Source organism: Lycorma delicatula, chromosome 7, assembly GCF_047948215.1.
Source record: "Lycorma delicatula isolate Av1 chromosome 7, ASM4794821v1, whole genome shotgun sequence".
In the NCBI taxonomy this organism is placed as follows: Eukaryota; Metazoa; Arthropoda; class Insecta; order Hemiptera; family Fulgoridae; genus Lycorma; species Lycorma delicatula.
In genome coordinates this window covers 124430076-124453109 of record NC_134461.1, presented here as the reverse complement: position 1 = coordinate 124453109, position 23034 = coordinate 124430076, and the positions used below count along the sequence as shown (strand labels likewise).

Below are 23034 nucleotides of genomic sequence, written 5' to 3'. Positions count from 1 at the left end.
TTTACCTGGGCCCCGAGGGTTTAGATTCTTGTTGGACGGGTTGGTTAGTTAATTTATATCTAACTATTATTTTAATACCTAAATGTCACAACTATGTATTCATTTATTGGGTATGAATGCTAGTTTAAATAAATTTTATTTTGTTAATTTTGCTGTTATATTATATATACCTGTAACTAAAATATATAGATTTTACTTTTAATATAATCATATACTCCTAAGCACCAAAAACATTGTGATTTTTGTGATTAACGGTTTTTTTTTAAGGATACATAAATTACAATCAAAACTGCCCTCAGAAGATAAATTTATGCCTAGAGTAGAGTAAAGCAGCAAGGTGTAGTTGAGAAATTAAAATTTTTCAGTATAAAATAAAAAAATAAAATGCGCTACCAGATCGAAAACTGTAGGAAATGAGTTCAACATTTTAAATTAGATGCAGTAAAAAATGATTCATAGCAGAAAACAAGTACCAAAAAATAAATACTTTAAAAATCAAAAAAAATTATAACATAGTTTTACAACAGACTGCTATGCCACACAATGATCATCCAACAACCGGTCATCCCACAAAATCAATAAGTGATTAGATCAGTTCACCGAACAGTCAATTTAAAAAAAAATGAAAAACTTATCAAATAACCAATAACAGTATTTGTGATACATCTAATGGTCATTCAACAACCAGTCAATGTACAATAACTGATTTAATAACAACAATTTTTTTTTTCTATGGTGGGCCTCCTCTTGCCCCTTATAGCCATCTGAACTTCACTGAAGGTAAATAATCTAAACAGGGAAGTGAGGAAGCCCTTTGTCTAATCAATGAGAAGAAGTGAGCCTATTAGCCCACATGTAAAACAACGGATCTTAGCATCATTAACAACTCTACTATAGGTTCAAAAGTTAAAACCGCACTATAAAAATGAATATATGTAGGCAGTACATAAACAAAGTAAATAGTTAGATAAATTAAAATCTAAAATGGTAGATTTCTATGTCTATTTGAAATCTAAAGTCAAGTGCGATAACTTTTTTTTTGTTTTCAGTAATTTTACTGGTTTGATGCAGCTCTCCAAGATTCCCTATCTAGTGCTAGTCGTTTCATTTCAGTATACCTCCTACATCTCTAACAATTTGTTTTACATATTCCAAACTTTGCCTGCCTGCACAATTTTTTTCTTCTACCTGTCTTTCCAATATTAAAGCGACTATTCCAGGATACCTTAGTATGTGGCTTATAAGTCTGTCTCTTTTTTTTAACTATATTTTTCCAAATGCTTCTTTCTCCAACAATTTGCCACAACACCTCTTCATTTGTGATAACTAATATTCATATAAAATACAATGTAAAAATCAGGACTAGAAAATGATAACATTTCTTATACAATTCGAAGTATCATCTGTAAATATCTCTAACCCTATTTTTATATAGAATATAGATTCTCACTGAACATATCTACTTCACTTTCATTAATTAAATTAAAGCTATTTACACCTGTAGTTAGAGAGACAGTACTCTAGGTTACTATATTATTATAATAATAATAATAACAATTTTAATATACATTATGTCAACTCTATATTTTCATTAATGATTTAAGATTTTTTATTTTTAATTGCTAACACATGAAAAAGCCTGGATGTTAATAACAAGTAATAACAGTTTACTGGTGGTATAAAACCTAGTCATTTTTTAAACAATTCTGTTTTTATAACATAGATTGATGTTTACCTTTATGAATGAGTACAATACGTAGAAATTAAATCAGATTTTAGTTTTAAGACATTTTTAGATTTTAAGTTATTAACTTGAAAGAATGAATAAAGTGGTTCAGTCGGACAAATGTATGGTTATTTATAACAAAGAATTTACTGTTAAATTAGAGGATTTATCACACAGTTAATTCGGTTTATTCCAAATAATGATTACATTTGATAATAACGATTCAACTAAGCGTATAATTTGTTGTTTCAGATTTAGTAAAATTAATTAAAATTTGTTTTAATTTATAGAAAAGTTTCATTCACTGTTTATTACATTAATAATCTATATTGAATTCCATATTTTTACTGAACGTAATACCAAGATAGTGTATTTTCGAAAAGAATCAGTAAACCCAAACTTTATGTTGTTACACTTAACCAATAAATTCTAAATACATTTGTTATGTTGTAACACAACTAAATTATCAGTATTATTTATTTATTTCAGAAATTTAATTAAATAAGTTATTTGTAGTAGAAAGAAAAAAACTTTTGTATCAGATTAAGCAAATGTTAATGAAATCTTATTTAGAAATGAAGTAATCAGTTTTAATGCTCCCCCCCTCTCTCTCTCTCTCTCTCTCTCTCTCTCTCTATATATATATATATATATATATATATATATATATATATATGTGTGTGTGTGTGTGTGTGTGTGTGTGTAACAGTTTATTTAATATCCATACCATAATTTACCATAGCATAATTTTTATCTTATTATAAATAAATTACAACATTCCAGATTATATATAAAAAGATAATTTATATAACAATATTTATCATTTTAATTAGGTTCATTAATTTTATTTTATTACTTTATTCTGTTATAAATATTTTTATAAATAAATTACATCATTCCAGATTATATATAAAAAGATAATTTATATAAAAATATTTATAATTTTAATTAGCTTGGTTAATTTTATTTTATTACAAATAACCAATAATATGACAGCCCATGATAAAACCATAAAATTTTATTGATATTTGGAAGATAACAAATCTTTTTACTTTCACTCTATGCTGAAAACCATTAATTTTTAGCTTGAACAGTCCCTGTTGTTATGTTCACTATTGCAAAGATGTTTGATTAAATTGTTAAAAGAAGTAAGTCTTAGGCCAATGTTTCATACATGAGGTTTCGTTTCATTGCTGCTGATTTCTGAAACCTTTACTTTTCATTTTAATCTTTATGTTGTATCACATATGAATGATAGAAGATCCTTATTTCAGTAGTGGAATTAACTAGTTTGATGGTCAGTGGCAGTTGCTCTGTGGTTCATGAACCAGTATTTAAATATACTACATTGAATTAAGAAGTGCCTAAATGCGGTGGTACCTCTGTCTGACAGGAGAGACATCTGAGATATCTATTGTTGAAGTTGACTTGCCTTCAGTAGTGGACGTCTGCTCTGCGATCAGTGTATTCAATACAGAACGATTTATTATTGCAGTTTGCAGGAGAATTGGTTCTGGAATATCATAAAAAAATCTTACAGTGATAGAGATGCAAAACGAAGTACTTGGGAAAGGATAACTATGACTGTAAATAACAGTGGTCATTTCAGAAATCATGTTGTGAATGATAATGTCAAATCTCAATGGAATATTGTCATTGGAAATTATGCTATTTGTATGGTGGGCTTAGATTTTACTACATAGTGAATTAATTGCCTAAAGATATTTCTTAACAGCTTTTTGTTAAATCTTTAATACTACCAGTATATTATAAATTTGCATATATGTGTGTAATGTTTTGAAATTAAACAGGTTTGGTTTTTAAATACTAACAGATCACGCTGCGTTGTTGGCTAATTTGTGTTTTATTAAATGCGTCGGTACCATTCTAGTTTTAATAATATATTATACATCAGAGTATAGTGCTTTTAATTTTACACATTTGATTAGTAAAATCAAATATGACATTTCTTCTGTTCTTTTCCATGAACCAGTTCAAAAAAATTATTTGTCTAATAAATTATATAATCCATCACTTTTACTTAGGATTTAAAAATGTTATTTTATTTGTAGAATTTTATATTGATTGATTTTAAATTGTAGGGTGTCTGTGTTAGAGATCATGACACTCCTCACACTCAATCCTTTGGGTAGTTTTTGTCCTTTGCCAGTTTATGTCATTATCCATGACAGAATGGAGACAATATGCATTTTGGGGTAAGAGATTTTGTGTGTGTGTGTTACCATTTTTCAGAGAAGGTTATTAGATTAGTTTTATGTTTATAGGTCACAAGGGGGCGCTGCAGTAGTAAATGTGTTTCTCTAAAACAGTTGGGCTGATTTTGATGCAGTATTTTGCATTACATAGGTATCACCTCAGAGCGGGTACTTAGACTAGTTTTACGGTTATAAGCCACCAGGGGGTGCTGCAGTCGATATTTTTCTTCAAAATGGCTTTTGAATGTTTCTAATTAATATTTTAATGTTTAATTATCCAATTTAATTTCATTGTGGGTTTTTAAAATTTTTAATTTTATTTACTTGTTTAAGTATCAAATTATGTTATTTATTTCCTACAAACAAGAAACAAGAGTAATTTAGAATAAAAGTGACATCCATTTTCTCTTTAACTAATAAATTTATTGTTGATAATAACATTAACAATTTTTATTTAGAATTTATGGAAGGAAAACTATTCAGGATGAGGATAAACAAAAAGAATGAAAGTGAGGAGAATTGCCAAAAAAAAAAAAAGACTCAATATGCTAGGAGATGTTACTAAAGCTGTTAGTTAGTCATTCAATTATTTTGAAAATATCATGATTTAGAACAAAAGGTTTATTGACTCCAAGAAGAATACAACTAAAGTTTGCAAAACTGTTTGTGTCATCATTTGGATTCGAATCATGGATAATAAAAAATAAGGAAGAGAAGCATGTTTATAGTTTTGCAATGTGCTGGTTGTGAATAAGAATTATGAAAGTGAAATCGATAGACAAGAGAAAAATGAAAAAAGTTTTCAGAGCATAGTAATGGTATAGAATTTTATGAAGACGATAAGAAGGCAGTATCTTGATTGGAATATATCCTCTGCAGAAGTGATCTTTAGAAAGAATTATAAAAAGAAAAGTGAAAGGATGGAGAAGAAGAATGATCGGTATAATGGTTAAAAATATGAGTATTAGGAAGGGAAAACCTATAAAGAAAACAAGAAAGATATTTGGGACACAGAAAACTGTTAAATGGATGACGTTTGGATTAAAACTTGAAAAAAATTTTCACCTAAGAAAAATTATACTGTATTGAAAAGAAACAATCTGTATAATGTACTGTTTCTTTCTTATGGTTTCAATAAACGCAAAGTAAATCTGAGGGTCACAATAGCACAAATTACTGTTGTTGTCTCTTGAGAAAAGTAATTTTCATTATACATTTAATCTGTGTAGTGAATAGAGTGACTGCCAACTCATGGAAAGTGCTGGCCAAAGAAGAAAGAAGAAGTCAACAAAAGAAGAAAAAGAGGAAAGAAGACCCACAACGCGACTCACCACCACGAACTGGAGTCCGGAAGAAGAGCTCAGCAGAGAAACAGCACGAAGGGCAGTCACAAAAGAAGATGAAGATCTACAATCCTCTTACCCACCATCCTCTACAGTTTAATTCAGTCAGCACATGCGACTCACTCCAGAGAAGAGGGCACATTGCTCCCTCCAAATATCTAGGGCCCCAATACGCGTATTCCTACTAGTACCGAAAGGACTTCAGCGAATGGACTGAAGAGGAATCATGCTGGGAGTATGAGGCTCAAAAGCATAGTCTCCCACAGTCAGACCCAGTAAATAATTTTCACGTTGGTCCATACGGATAGGAACACAAATCACCAAAAACGTCCATAAATATAAAACTTAAAAATTTATAACCGCCACTAAATAACCCATGAAACCTGCCCAATAATAGAAAGATACAGCAGCAAGGGACATTGTCCAGATTCTGCGATCTTTAGAGAGAAATAATAAAACTCCCGCCATTCTTGCATTCCATTCCGTTCCGAATAGAGTGAAGATATTTGTTGTCTGGCTGAACATCGGATTTTGTTGAACTAAGCATGCTCATATGAAACTGTGAATTCAGTTCAATATACAAAGCAGCAAGAAACTGCTGCTTCCTTTCTAAATTTCCCAAATAAATTTGGCTAGGGTATTTTTTCCTAATTATGTAAATTTAAAAAACATAATTAGGTGATGGAAATCATCCAATTATGTTTTTAAATATTTTTTGTTTTCATTTAATACTAAATAATAAATAGATCATAGTCAGGGCAATATACTGCATCTCTTTACAGACTGTTACCTATATAATACCTGGTGTATCATTAGCAGTAAGTAGAAAAATAAAAAAAATATGAAATATAATAGAAATTAGTGAAGCTTTATTTAAAAAGTAATCTGATAGAGATTATTGAAATTAGATGTTAGATTAATGGGATCAGTTTCTCTTTGGAAAAGTAATTATCTGATGTAAAATTTAAAGCTAATAATTGTTGTATGTGCCATTTATATATATAAAAAAAATTTAAAAATACAAATTTTTTTAATACAAGATTTCTTTGTCAAACTATTGCTTAATTTGAGATATATTCTCCGCTGGGCCTTTTAGATGAACTTTCACAAATCTGGGTTGAAAACTACAGACTTATAGGTTTGATGTAATCAGAAGACTACTCAGGAGGAAAGATATTTCCACAATTGATGCACAATTGAGTAACAAACTGGGCAAAATCAGTCAGAAGAGGCACGTGGAGAACAAGACGACTACCCCTAATGATACAGTTAGACATCAAAAATGCTTTTGGGTCGGTGCCATGGTCTGCTATAGTTGAAGCATTGATGAGGATGGATATTTCTAGCTATATAATTAATCATATCAGATAATACCTGCACGAGAGGTATATCGAAGTCAATACAGTTGAAGGCTTGGTTTCCTATCGGATGTTCAGGGGTGTTCCACAGGGGTCCGTGCTCGGCCCCCTGCTTTGGAACATTTTTTACGACCAAGTCTTTAGGTTACACTATCCAGAGAGTGTGACTATTGTCGGGTATGCAGACGACGTGGCAATCCTGGTAGAAGACGGGGATATAAACAATCTAGAGAATAAAGCCTATAGAGCCTTGATCCAGATTGATGAATGGTTAAGGGACAATCAGCTGCAGATATCTACCGCAAATTCCCAATACATTGTGTTCTCGGGCCGGAGAAGAATTAGGAATATAAATGTGGAAATAAGAGGGGAGCGAATACAAGAAGTTAATAACACGAAATACTTGGGGGTTGTGTTGGACAAGAACCTCAGGTTTAGTGCACATGTAGAAATGATATGCAAAAGGATTGCTCCCACCACCAGAGCACTGAGGGGATTGTTCAATAACAATAACGCACCCAAAACGTCGGTCAGAAGGTTGATAACCTCTGCGGTAATGTCATCGATGCTGTACGCTGCCCCAATATGGGGAGAGGCAATAAACGTACAGAGGAACATGCGAAAACTGAGGAGTATACACCGTCTAGCACTAATAACAACAGTAGCAGGGTATCGAACAATTTCATATGGGGCGTTGTGTGTTCTGGGGGAGGTGCCACCCATAGAATTATTAATAAAAAAGCGAAGATTGAGAACAGCAGGAATGCTAAATAGTGAGGTGGAAAACACCATTGTTAGTGAATGACAGAATGAATGGACTGGATTGCAAACGGGGACATGGACTAGACAATTGATACCTAATTTAGATAACTGGCTAAACAAGGAAAAAGGTAACATGAACTTTAACATGACGCAGATGATGACCGGTCACGGGTCCTTCGGCCAGTATCTATACAGATTTGGTAAGCGTACAAGCCCTCAATGTATCTATTGTCAAGAGGTAGATACCGTGGAACACACGGTTTTCATGTGCCTGAGAAGGGAGAACTTAAGATATGAAATAATAATAAACAATTTAACTCTAGAAAATCTAGTGAGTTGACTAACTAGTAACAATAATAATTGGGATTGGTTCGCAAACTTCGCTGCAGTGGTTCTCAGAATGAAAGAAGAAGACGCGAGGCGCCAAGGACTTTAGGTACGGTGTAGGGAAGGGAGGACAGTCCATCCTCGGAGGGCCCGTATGCTGAGGTGTGCGGGTTCCTGTGATGGGGATGGAACTCCTGGGGATACTGTGAGTGGGGAAAAGAAAAGACCGAGTCCCGGCCGGCGGTGTTGGTACTGGAGCTCTTCGGAGTTTCTGGGGCCGGCATCGTCGGTTAGAGGCAGGTATCATGACCGAGTCCCGGTTTCCCGTGGAAGGGGTGGGGGACGGCATCGCCGAACCTCAAACGGGGAATTAGAGGCAGGCACTGAAAAAGAAAAAAAGATCCGAGACCAGGGAGGCTAACCTGCCGTGCCGGGCGTACAACCGGTGGGTGGGGGACGCCTCCTTAGAGTATATGGACACTCTTCCCAACTGAGTATACTTATTGGATATCCGGTTGGGGAGAGAAGGGAGAAAAAAAAAAGGAGGAAAGATAAGCTGATTAATCCAATTTGTTACATTAATTGTTTTTATTAGATAATATGGATCTATTGATTAAATTATATTAAATAAACCAATTTTTTATTCGGGTTTTGTACATTACAATATGTAGATCACATCAGGATGGATAGATATGGTACTCCATGGGTAAAAAGAGAAAATGTCTCTGTATTTTCCTGGATAGATCAGAGGAAACCATAGTAAAACCTTGATCAGACCAGCATCAGAAAATACACGCTAATTATAAATTAAAAAATATATGTGATTAAGCTGATTTAAAATATACACACATAAAATAATTAAAATGTATTTCAAATAAATTAGTTGGAAAAATTGGTGGTAATTTATTAAAAATGGCAACAAAAAAAATTATAATAAGGCTCTTTCGTATAAGCCAAAGTATTGTGTTGAATTTCGTGAAAATAGTTTTGTTGACTGGGGTTTGGTAGAGGCACATGTAAATTTTTTTAAGAATATGCAATAATTCTGTGTAGCAGATTGTATAATCATAAATATAAACAAAAAATAAGTTTATTTTAATCTTATTTGGTCTCGATGATTCATATTTATGGGCATCAAACAATCATCTGATACCCCACTTTTATTTCTTGAAACTCATTCTGACTTTCTAATGGAGTCCCAAGAGATGATGTTATATTTTAGACATGGAAATACATAGGTGTAATAAATATTTAATAATGATGACAAGCTTAGCAATTTATTGAGGTGTTTCAAATCAAAATGATACGATTTAATTTTTATTGTAAATAAAATCAAATTTCATTTGAAATCAAATATTTTATTTATTTATTTATATAGTTATTTGTCAGTTCAGTTAGTAAGGTTAGGTTTTGTCAGTAAGCTTATATGTCAGTTCACGGATTTTTATTGTTATGTCTAATGTTGTGAAACTTGTAGGTTGAGTGCTGAGAAAGTCTCATTCTCTCCTGTAATTTGTAATTTTGTTGAGATGTCTGATAATAGAAGTTGTTATAGTTATGAAGGGTATTTATCGAGTAGTGTAATCGAGTCCGGTTGGCCATCATTAGTTCTTGCTTGGATTTCAAACTTATTACTTAGTTTTATTTATTCATTGTACTTAAGTGGATATGAAATTGTTTAATGCTTTGTAACTGAGTAGTGAGAACGACAATGATAATTAAATTTCCCATAAAATAATCCATAATTAATTACTCATCTAACTCATAGGTAACAAACAATATTTTTCTTACTTTTATATTGATTCAAATATAACATAATTCATATGTTTAATAAAAAATATATAAAATTGATTTATTCATTGAAAATCGCTATGTTTTTTATCATTTGCAACTAATATAACATGTCAGGATTTGATAAAAAATCTCTGAAATTCCTCCTACTTAAGTACAAAAAGACTCAAGAATAAAATAAATTAAAAAAAATAATATATTATATAAACTTTAGAAAATAACACTAATCAATTCTTCTATAAGTTTATTTTTTGAAGTCTGTACAAAGTTTAAAACAGACGAATACTTACCTTTAAATTAATGGAAACTTCAAAATTTAAATATTTAAGTAGCATTTGTTTATAGCTAGAATTTTTTACATTTTGTTTAAAATGTTTACTTTTCCGGCTGTAAGTTCTACTGTGTATTATATATTTAAGTGCTAGTATGCTAATCAGGTCAAATTTTGCATGTAAGAATTTTTCGCAGATCTTTATATTTCACGATCTAAGAAAAAACAATTTTACCATTTAATAATTCCAAAAGGATGTATTATATGTTTTCTTGGTTTTTTACTTGATAAAAACAGTCTGGATGAACTAGTTCAGATAAATTTGATGTTATGATTTCTATTTATGGAACATTGATCCCATTTAATTTGGTCACAATTTATCTAAAAGGCAGAGAAATACAAGAAATATATGGGTCCCGTAACTCAAAATTTTATGAAAAATGTAAGTAAATTTTTTCACTTAATTTAATGCCCTTTATGCTGATAAAATAGTCAGTGATGGTTTGGTCGGGTTCAAACTTTCTCCACTTAAAGGGGTGGGAGAAAAAATCCTCTTTTTATTTTTTTGTCATTTCTGGACATCAAATGACATTATTTACCAATTACACAATTCCTTTATATTAGTGTGTTATTTTCAATATGTATTTGAATAATTTTATTCAGCAGTAAGGAATAATTAGCCTAATTTTTTTTCACCTTTTTCCATAAGTTATAATTTTTATAATGCCATCGGATGATTAACAAGTTTATGAAAGTGTATATGATGACTTTTGAATGTAGATTGTTGATGCCATTTAATTTTGGTTACAATTGGTCAAGGGGATGGGGAAATTCGGTTACTACGGGTACTGTAATCAAAATTTTACTCAAAGATAGAACATTTTTTTTCATAATTCTTTATTTACACTTAAATACTTTAATGTTCCACTTAATTTTACTTCTAGGTAATAATTTTGCCGGCTTTTAGTTTTATTACTTAAATTTAGATACGCCCAAAAATCACCTAAATAATAAAAGCCATTCTCAAGTAATGCAAAAGATGTGAAACTTCCACATCTTAATGATAGGAAATGCAGAGAGATCTCATTACTGATTGTAAGCTAGGCTGTATTAAATTTCGTAATGATACATTTCTTTTTACGTTAAACTCTTTCTACTAATTTTTCTACAAGTATTGTGTAAAAATATTTCAGATATAGCTTCTCATATATCATTAGTCTGTAATGAATACTTTGACTAAGTAACAACAGAAAAGCAAAACAAAAAAAATCATTTAATCTTTACTTAATTGTTTTTTGTTAGTTATCTGGTTTGCTGATGTCATCTGGAAGAAGTTTGTTATGGGATTATCAGAAGAGTTTTTCTGTTTAAAGTTTAAAAAAAGCATAAAAAATCAGTGTTTTGGATTATAATAAGGTTTAAACAAATACAAAATAAAATACATACAGTTGAATTCTTCTATTCTACAATTCAGAATCTTCTATTTTTTGAAGTTTATTAAAAATTGTTATTAACATATCTGATAAAATCTATACTTAATGAAATTTATGTTTAGATAATTTAATTTCAAAGAATTGTTATTATTATTATTAATAATCTTTTTTTATGCTGAGGTAAAAAATGTATCATGGTTTTGTATCATGTTAAACAATTAATGTAATGCTCAAGAAGTAAGTTATATGAATTTTAAAGTCTATTGATTTAACTTTCAAATAAACCTTCAGTTTCATATAATAGGGTGAGGCATTTCAAAGTTTTAGCTCGAACAACAAATATATTAAGAGGAAACCTGTTTCACTTAAATGGAGTTTACTACCTCATCCCCCCCCTGAAATTAAATTCAACTTTGTGTTTTCATCCCCTTAATATATTAAAGAGTTTAGACCAACTCTGTTGGTTAGTTTTAATGACTCCGTCAAATTGTTTTAAAGTTACCGTTGCACTTAGATGCAGACAAACAAAGTGACCGAGCACTTGCCTTCCATTTTTTAACTGCTGGATGAAGAAAAATTATGTAGTTTAATTTATTATTGTGTTGTAAAAAATTGGTAGAAAATGTGAAAAAGAGTTAAATTTTGTGGCTTATTTATTTAATTTAACAATTTATTGAAAAACTCTATTATAATTTTTTGTTTATTTTTATCATAATTATGTATTTATCACAAAATATTTCTATAGTTGGGACTAGTTTTATGGTAGTGTAAGGAATATATGTTATTTGTATCATAGTAATCGATTTTATGTGCTCATATGTTTCTCTGTTATGTCAGTCAGGATTATTGGTTATAATAAAAATTACAAAAACACTGTTTGATTGCATAATTAATGTGTTTATAAACATCTGAAAAACAGCTGTAACTACTGCTATATTACATATGATAATGAATGTATTAGCAAAGAAATAAATGCTAGATAATTACCAAAGGATTTTTCTCAATAAAATTGAGAAACAACATGTACAGAATAGATTTAATTACTAATTAGTATAAAAATAATTATGCTAACGTTTTTTATTTTCCTAGCTGACGTTGGGTAGAATGCTAAAGATCAAAATTTTGGGTACAGTATTTTTTTTCAACATTATGGGGTATTCTGAGTCAAAGATGCAAAAAATTAAGAGCATTATAGTCTCCACCTTCGCGGTTTCTCTCCCTCTCCCTTGACCGCCCCTTCCCTCTCACCAACAACCTCCCCTTACCAAATCTCTCTCTCTCCCTCTCCTCCCCCTCCCTCTCTCTGTGTGTGTGTGTGTGTGTGTTCTTAGCTTGTGTTTTACTTATCTGTTGAATGGGTATAGAATCATGTAATTTACTATGGTGGCTCTCTCTCTCTCTCTTTCACTCACACACACATACACACACACTATATGTGTGTGTGTGTGTGTGTGTATGTGTATATATATATATATACATATATATATATATATATATATATATTCGCAGAGAGAGAGAGAGAGAGAGGTTATTAATGTTAGTGATTTTTTTTTTTTTTTTAATTAGGTAATAGGATCAGTCAGTATTTTGAGATGCTCTATTTAGAGAAGAGTTGAATTTTATGAAAATTTTTACTTGAGTGTTTTTCTTTTCCACATTGAAAACTAATTACCGAATCATCATTGAAAATAATACCACTAAATCTTTTTTAAAGTGTTGTCAAGCAAACCACCTAAAAAATATAAAAACCCCCAAAAATATATGATTTTTATGAACTTCACTAATGTTTTTCTTTTTCTGTTCCAACCTGTCAACTTTGATTTTTTTTGTTATGTTTTCTCAAATTGAATTGTTATAGTGGAAGAATTTATTCATCTTCATCTGAGGATTAGGGATTAACTGCATATCCATCCTTAAAACTAGACTTACTTATTGCCCTTGGGGTTATAAAACTCCATCAATATAAATAGGGGCTCTATAAATTTTCCTAACCCTTTAAAAAATAAAGCACAAGCAAAATAGAAAATAGTTCTTAACTATTTATTCAATGTTTAATACAGGGTATACATTTTTTAACGTGTAAAATATATAGAAATATTCATACAAAAATTGTTACTCTTATTGGAGGTATTTTTAACTATATTTTATGTTACTATAAAAATATAAGGCAATCCATTAGTCCACACACACATTGCTACTGCATATAATAACAATAAAAAACGTAATATACTTTGTAACAATTTTAATAATAACAATATTATTCATTTGAGAAAATTTCTAAACAGAAATAACAACAGTATATTCAATAATAATAGAGGTTTTTACTTTACATTAGTTAAGTGTTTCTTAATGGTTCTATATTTATAAACCATAGTTTTTGATATGTAGTCCTTTATTGTTATATTTTAATACACATGCTTGCTGAATTAAAGTAGCATATGTAATATGTTATTTCATTACATTATTAATTAATTTATTGCTTTACAGGTATCTCATTTTAGGAAATTACTTATGACCTGTATCAGGTAACCTACAACCAGTGTGGTTACAACATATAATAATAATAAACAAAGACCTAGAGGTTATTCATGGACTTACCACAATACTCAAAAATATTAGCAAATTAGAGAATGATGAATGAAATGCCGATCTCAAGGGTGGAGTTGTAGCATTTTTGTCTTTCATCTGGAAGGTTCTGCTTGCCGTTTTTCATATGCTGAAAATATTTCATACCGTATCCCCATACACAAATCTGAGCTTAAATATTGAATTAATAAAAAAAAAGAACATATGTAGATGCTCTACATATGTAGATGCATATATAAAAAAATATTTATAGATCTGAAGGAATGTAGAAACAAACTAATTTTATAAATAGCATTGAAAAAGTTAATGAAGTTTTTTATTGCTATCCATTCGGATGTGTTTGTATAAATTTGGTTGTCGGTTTAAAAGCTGAATAATGTAATACCTATGTTAAAATGCAAACAAAAATTTAGTTTCAATTTAAACTGGTACTGTAGTTGCATCACTGCAAGGTATCTATCTGTTTTTTGTCTGTCTTGTAGATTTGCATTTTTTTTTTGTTAACTGATGAATATTTTCTTTAGATAAGAAAATCAGAAAATAAATGATTAATAAAGTAAGCAGGTCATAAAAGTTAACATTAGTTTTCAATTTACCATAAAGGTAAATTTTCCTTTAGTCCCAGCACATTTATATAGTTGCTATTTATATATTATGATAAAAAAAATACATGTATTTTACTTTCGGACAACTGAAAGAAATTAAAGTGATATAAAACAATTTTGTTGTGTTATATAGTTACGAATGAATTTCATATCATACGAATACTTTACTTATTCTCTATATTTTAATATTATAAAACTTAATGTGTCTTTTTATTTACAAAAGTACAGAGAGAGAGAGGGATAGAGATAATTGCTTTTTTTTCTATTTTAGTATGAGTGAATCATACATATTTAATCATTAATTTAAATAAATATTTAGTAAGATATTTTGTTGGGAAGTTGTACAGTATAAATATAATGGTGTTATCTTTTTAAAGGAGATAATTTTACACTATCTGAAATAAAAATGAATAATATACAGTAGTAATCGATTTTATTTGTAATCAGTTTTCTTAGAAATGACAATAATCATCTGTAATACTCGTAGTAATCAGTATAATAAATAGTATGCATTCAGTTATATAGCTTACTACAATCATTACACAGACAATACAAAATTACATTTTTTTTTTATCAGCATTGAATGTGCAAAATATTATATAAAATTATAGAACATCTCACCTTTTTATTTGAAAGATCCCAGGTTCAAATCCTAAACAGGCTTGGTATTTGTTGTAAAATACGAAATTTAAATTCTGCATTACCACAACAAAGTTTTGAGCTTATACAGTGAATTTAATTATCTACATATAAAAATAAAAAAAATATGTACATAAATCTTAATAAAATTCATATCCTGTGTGTGTATGTTATGTGCTATAATTAGAAATGTTGTGGGTAACCCGACACAAGATAAAAATTATTCCTAAAACTGGTACAATCATTCTTAACACAGCAAGCATTCCATGCCAGGCTTACTAAGAAAAGTGAGGAGTAAAAAAAAAACTGTTCCATGTTGATCTGCCAAGCTTGGCAAAATGCCAGAGAAATTCAGCATACAAGTAACACTCATCTGTTCACCACAGGGAAGATTATTACTTTCAAAGAAAGCAACTCAGGCTATTGACTTTTTACACATTAAGTATACTTGTGTCACAGTCATAAGACCGGGACAGATAATTTAAAGCAAACGAATTAATATGAGGCTCAGCTGATAAATTTTGCACATATATGCGTAGCATGGGAATGAAAAGAGATATTGGAATGAAATAAAAAATGTATAAAAGTACAATACCTTAGCTACAAAATGTGGTATTTATTTTTCAATAAAATCCCCATTTACACTGAGACACTTTTCCCAATGTGTGACAAGTTTTTATATTCCGTCACTGAAAAATTCTGGCAGCCTTTCTCAGCTCCAAATGGCCACAGCTTCCTTCACCTTACCGTCAGTGGTGTAATGATTACCTTTGAGATCCCTCTTGAGATGAGGGAAGTGGAAGTCACATGGAACCAAATCCGGTGAGTATGGCGGATGCAAAATAAGCTCAAACTTCAGCTTGTGGAGAGCCATCAGAAAGTTTGCACGGTACCCATCGTGCACAGATTTTACAGTAACCCAATTGCTTGATAATATGGCCTACTCGTTCTTTAGGTATGCCTAACTGAGTAGCGAAGCGTTGCTGGGTGATTCTCCAGTCACTTTGAAGCAAATCATCCACCTCCTTTCGATGTTTCTCGTCGGTCACAGAAACTGGTTGTTCACTGTGAGGTGCGTCCTGAATTGTCGCTTTACCAGCTTTACATTCACAAAATTTCAATGCCTACCTATTCACAGTGCTCCTGTCAACAATTTCACTACTGTAAACCACTTTTAAATGGTGAAAAATATTCATAGGATACACATTTTCTGCTGTTAAAAATTTGATCACTGCATGCTGTTTTAACCGTGTTGACATATTGACCATACTCGACTCCATTTTAACTGCTACTGAAAACAAACCGGTTAACGGATGTCAATGCATTATCGCAGGTTTGTAGAGGGGGATTTTAACTATCATGTGCTACCATGCCCAACTTGACAGTACCTTCTGTCTCCGTGAACATGCTAGTGTGCAAACTTTATCAGCCGAGCCTGGTATAACCGTTCTACCAACAAACAATAGATCATGCACCACACTACCTCTATCAGCAGAGAATTTATATCCTACTGAAATGAATAAACCTTCTGTATGTAATGATATTAATGATTCTGAACGTTTAAAAATTGTTTAAATATATTTAAAATCTTAATATTAAATGATTATGGAATTACTCTTCCTTTTGTAAAAGACAATAATCCATGAGCCAATAAATGTTCATAGATACTTATTGCACTATGTTAACTGAAATTTGTCACATCGTTTTAGAGATAGTCTTCTGTTTTGTTCTAGAATTTTTATAACTCATCACTTAAAAAATTGATTAAGTGGATGTATAAAAATTGATCAATATTAATGAATATTAAAAAACTCACAGTTAATAATTATTATATTTGAAATATGGCTTGTTGTACATCTTGATACAATCAACAATTCGTTTTCATTAACTTTTTGAATAGCTAAAGATTCCTCGTCATTTGAATAGAAATGTTGTATGTATATAATGCATTATTTGCCCCCCCCCCCAAAAAAAAAAAAAAATCCATTGATTTGTGCTTTACTCTCATCTGACCCAGTTTATCTGGTGGTAGAGGTGGATTCCAAATTTCTTAGGTATGTGAATTTTCTTTCTCTGAGGGTAATAATGATGTTCATTACACATTGGCTGCTGTGATCAGAGTAAAGATGTCACTAGTAAGGTTGAATATCATCTGTATTTCAATAGATTTGCTAATGTGGCTATACCAACATATCCCAGGAGATGTTGGCCAAACATTATAAATAAAATGACACGTCATTTGTTCAAATTGATTGATAAACAGCTGAGATAATATGACTAAAATTTTAAAAGTGGATTGCAAAAATTTTGCAATTTGACAATTTTGTGCCTGTTTTCACTTCCTTTACTAATTGAATTAATAATAATTAATTACTAATAATTCCTATTAGTAATGATAGAAGCAATTGTTAGGTAAATGTGTGCCAAATTTCTTTAAAATATCTCAATTTGTTCCTTAGATTCAAATTTTTATTGGAAAAAAAGTGGAAGATACAGGGAAAATCAAATGAGATTAATTAAAGGGCATTTCTTCACTTAATTTTTTTTATTTTGATGTCCTTAATTAGTCCCTTAAGTTTGGTCAACATCTCCTTTGACATCCTATATAATTGGCTCAGGGAAGAAGACACTGGAAAATCACATCATTCTTCACTTTTCTTAGCATGTCTGACAAAGGACACTTATCCTAAGAACAGTTATGGTGTTTTTAGAAGGGGATTATTGATGTTTCATACATCAGGTTACTTACAACTAGTTATGATTATGATGTATCGTTGAAATAAGTCATGTTAAAAAAATTGATCTACACATTACAGCAATTAGAATTAGTAGGGCATAATTTTTAATTTTCAGCCGTATATATGAAGCTGGTGCAAAAATTGTTATTTTCTCCTGCAGTATTTTAACTTATTAATTTTGTAGGGTTTAACTGCTTACTTTTTTTTTGTTAAACTGAAAAGAGATGATAAAATATGAAATATTAATTTTTACTGTGATAAATCGATTGAAAGTATAAAATATATATTGTGCTAAGTATTTGCTCAAATTAGTTAATAAAATCATGCACGTTTGGTTACAGTTTGTTTTATGACTTTGATCTTTAGCTTTTTTTAAAAATCTGATTAAAGTGATTTACTGTTTTTTACAACTATATCAGCAAATTCTAATTATATTCTACTGTCTTACAAGAATCTTGGTTGATTCCATTTTTACCATCATTTTGAATTGTGTATACATCTTTAATTTATTTTCTTATCATAAACATGCATTATTTATTTAGTAACTGTCTGTACTTTTATTTATATAAAATATTTTTACCAGCAGTTTTTGTGTACTATTAGAGTACAGTCTACCATTAAAAGCAAATGTTATTGTGAATTAAAAATTTAGTATAGTTGGAATTAAAACTATGTTCATAAATTTTTATAATAAAAATTATTAGTTGTTAAAAGTTATTTACTTATTATGAAACGAACTACAGCTGGTTTTCTTATCATTGCATTATTATATGTAATATTTGCAAACTCTGTATTCAAGATGTGTATGTATTAGTATATATGAATTTCAAGAATTGTGATGAGTCATAATCAGATGTGTATTATTAACACTTTTATTACATTAGCTTAAATTGATTTGAATATTATTTTTAAACTATTTGTATATATATATATATATATATTAATAAAAGTTTGAATTATGTTTCTTTTTTTTATTGTAATTTTTTTTATTTTTTTCAAAAAAAACTTTTAGTTAGCATACTGCCACGTGTTCACGGTTCGACAAGGATACTGAGATACTAACAAACATAAAAATTTCTTATAATTACTATTTATTACTCTAAACTAGAGACACATAAACAAAATAAATAATTATAATAATAATAATAAACAATTTAGAGTTTCAAAAAGGGCCCTACTATACTTATGAACCAGCCTCCTTTTTGGAGAACAGTAACACAAAAATTTTCTGGAACCAGGGAATTGTAACAGCAATACCCATAAATTGTAATAAGCCAGATATAGTAGTAGTTGATAAAATGGAAAAAGTAACTTACCTAATAGACGTAGTCATCCCATCAAGTAACAACATCAACACTTAACGCAATGAGAAGCTGCAGAAATATACAGATCTTGCTTTTGAAATTAAAGAGATGTGGAATCAAAAAGAAGTTTATATAATCCCGATAATTATATCTGTGGAGGGAATAATATCATCTACTTTGCACAACAGTCTTGAAAAACTGAAGATCCAGTGGAAGACCCACGAGCTAATGCAAAGGAGTGTGATAATTGACACCTGCCATGTTGCCCGGAAGGCACTTAGTCAACAATAGGAAGCCTAATCTCGTTGGTGTAAATTACTCCGAGTTTAAGGAATATCACCGGCAAAAGTAAAAGCTGTGAAAGTGTGGGATAATAATATATACATACATATAACATACAAAATAGTAATTCAAAGAAAAATACAAGATTTATTTAATGACAGTTAAATTATAAAAACCAGAGTACAGTCCTGTTTACTAAAAATGTTATAATGACCACTGGAAACTAATAATGAATTAACAAGATAACACTAGAAAAATCTAAAGTTCATAAAATTCAATTTTTGCAACTATTATTACTTTTACTGTTTATAAAGAACTACCCAACACTTTATGAATGAATACAATACTGTCACTTTTTACTGCTGTTTACCAATAAGTCACCAGACAACTTGCATCGTACATACATCCCTAAATACATTACACTCCTTTTTGGGCAATCATGTAAATACAATTCAGTTTGATTTTGTTAGAAATGAAATCAATTTGATCATCCCATTAGAACTTGTCAACTAATAAACTCCCAGAAATTTTGCTTTTCGGGCAGCAGAAATTACTTTCCTTATTATGAGGGGATTTTATCCTCTCATTCACAATCATACATTATCTGAGAAACAATTGAGAACTGTAAACTAATAATTTATTATTTAATAAGTTAAACATAAAGAGTTAAAATTCATATAAAGAAAATGTAAATACAAATAAGAATAAGATTTATTTTGGTGTGAGGTAATTCAGCAGAGACAAGTTTGTAGTACCCTATACAATCACCTATTTTACTTATATGTTAGAGCTGGCACTGTTAATAAATAATGATTGATTTAGACTCCATTGAGCTGCAAATGACCCAAGTTATATATGAGCTGTGAATAACTAAGTTTCTACACATTGAATGAACAGTTTCATTGGTTTTAAAATCTAATGAATAATATATTACAGGAAGTAAGAAAATAGGTTTCCAACTGCAGTATTTATTTATTTAGTCCAGAGTATATAAATGTTTACCAATACAACAACAAATCCCAAGAATCAGACTAATACAACCCGTGAAATTTCAAAATTGTAGTTACTTTTTAAACACACCTCATATGTTTCACAAGTAGCCCTTATTTTTATTTTTTGCATATAATGTGCGATTATACCTTCTTTAACTTAATATTATGTCCCTCTACATTAGTTATTTTGACTATCCGTTTTATTATTTCTATCTTCCTCCACACCCATATCTTGAAACGTTAAAAGTATTTTTCATCTTTCTTCCAACATCTTAAAACCTACATTTTACATATAAAACTTTTAAATAATTTTTTTGATTACATGTCGATTTTTATTTGTTACTAGATTCATTATTTTCCAGAACCCCAATTTTCCTTGCATTATTCTGTTCTTTATTTTCTCTCTTTATGATGTATTAACGTAAATTCTTATAACACCACTTAACTTATAGTTATTTAAACAATGTTTAAAGTCTGTTTCTACAATGATATAGAGTCTGAGTGTTAAAATTTTCAAGATTTTTTGTGTTTTTATAGTTTACACTCATTTCAAACTCATCTCATTTTTGGACATTCTCTTCATCATTATTTGTAATTCTTTTTTACTTTTTGTAATTATTACATGATCATCTGAATACCAATCAACTTCATGTTCTCTTTTCGTACTGTAACATAACATCATGGCAGTCTTTAAAAACTTGCATAGACATCTTACTTTCATATTTAATGATTAGAACTGGTAATATTGATAAACAAAGATGTGTAACCATTTTTGTTAGTGCGATCTTGTTATCGTGCACATCATGATACTATACATTACAATTCCACTATGAGCTATAATACAGAGATACTCGCATTTGATTTGATTCATGGAATGTAGTTATGCACAAATGGTAATGTCTTACAGCAAGCGTAAGAAATGTGCACCACTTTCCTGTAGGGAAGTCTGAACCCTTCGCTTCATGTTTTCTGACACCCTTCACAGAACATCAGAGCTAATGGAATTCATCTTCGCAGTAATGGCTCACTCCATATCTTTTAGAGTATGTGGATTTACTTCATATACATGTTCTTTCATAAAACCCCAGAGAAAGAAGTCTGGTGACGATAAGTCAGGGGAAAGAGGGGGCCACAGACCTTTTGAGATCATACAATCACCAAACATTACTTCCAAAAATTCCATGGTGTTTTGGGGATGATGCCTGTCTTGTTGCAGGTAACAATAGCATTCATCAGGCTGGAGAGGAGCTTCAAATTGCATAATAACAATGTAGCCAACACCTAAACAAACATCAACTAACTTTTAAAAATTGTTAAAACATGGTTACTCAATGTCAGTGTGCTCAAGACAAATGATTTGTGTGATAAAATGAACAGGCTTTGAATTTTTAATCAAATTAATAAGCTTAATTTTTTTTCTCTATATTTATGTTTTAATTATAATTTGTTTTTATTGTTTCAGCGGAACCAGAAAGAATGAGTTTTATTGAGATTGTAGCAACTGTGGGCAGTATTATCTTACTAGTTGTTACTTTTCCAATATCAATTTTCATGTCATTCAAGGTAATGTAGTATTTCTTTACGTTTGTTTTGTAAATTTTCTGTTTAACTCTACACAATTTTTTTTTAATAATGTAAACCAGTATAAATATTTTATATAAGTTTTCTTCTGTTGCATTGAAACAATTTTTAATGCATTGTTTACAACAGAAACAGGAGCAGATTAATTAGTTGCCATTCAATTATTATCGGTTCTGGTATTTCTTGTGGCTTCAAGGCATGTGAAGCACCTGAGGTACAAGAGACACCAATCAGAGTTTGGAGCTTTTCTCCAAAAATAATGATGTTTCTTCGAGAATGATGATATTTACTATATAGCCGGTCTCTGGTGAATAGAATTAAAGTGTAACTTGTAGGGCTAAGAATCAGTTTCATTTTGGTGGGCTTGGATATTTGATCGTATGTTTCGCTTTTTGAAGAAGTCAGTGAACAAAAATTTAATTTCTTTCACTCACTCACTATTAAGCCTGATATGTGATGCTTATAATTCTTGATAATAGGTGTCATTTTGAGAAATTATTTGTGGCAAGTCAGGGTATGGCATTTACATACATATGGTAAATACTTGCATTTTATCAAATACATCCTAGATAGCTGCAGAATTAGTTAAGTTTATTTTGTTTTTTTTTAATATTATATGGTATCTTATTCTTTTCTATAAATTTTTATAGCACTTTGTTATGTTCACTATTTTATCAGCAACAATACATATTTTTTAAAACGCTTATTGTTATAGAATTAAAATCAAAAAAAGAACAAACACACTTTCTCAGTCAACCCTAATTAGAAACTGTTTTTTAACAGACATCAAAAAAGAAGAGGTTCTTAATTTGACATGTGCAGTAGTTCAAATGGAGTGTATTTTAAAAGAAATAAATATTTTCTGTATAGATAACATGAAAATATTATTCATTTTTTCATCATCATAATCTTTTCTTTTTTTTTTACTAATGAATTAATATATATGGTATGATTATAAACAGTGCTCTATCAGAAAAGGACACTATTTCAGCAGGTGAGTCTAAAACTAAAAATAAGATTAAAATGCCATGATAATATAGGTCTGGAAATGCTTTATTTTCAAGTTGTGGCTGCTGAAAA

At 30.1% G+C, this 23034-nt stretch overlaps 1 protein-coding gene across 7 annotated transcripts in view; it reads left to right on the top strand.

Annotated features, from left to right (window-relative positions):
- LOC142327491 (band 7 protein AGAP004871-like) overlaps nt 1-23034 on the top strand; it is a 243013-nt gene that overhangs the window by 159287 nt on the left and 60692 nt on the right. For all 7 annotated transcript variants that reach the window (XM_075370608.1, XM_075370607.1, XM_075370604.1 and 4 more), the window contains one exon: nt 21836-21936. In XM_075370608.1, coding sequence (XP_075226723.1) covers nt 21836-21936 — 101 coding nt within the window. The remainder of the gene's footprint in view (nt 1-21835; nt 21937-23034) is intronic.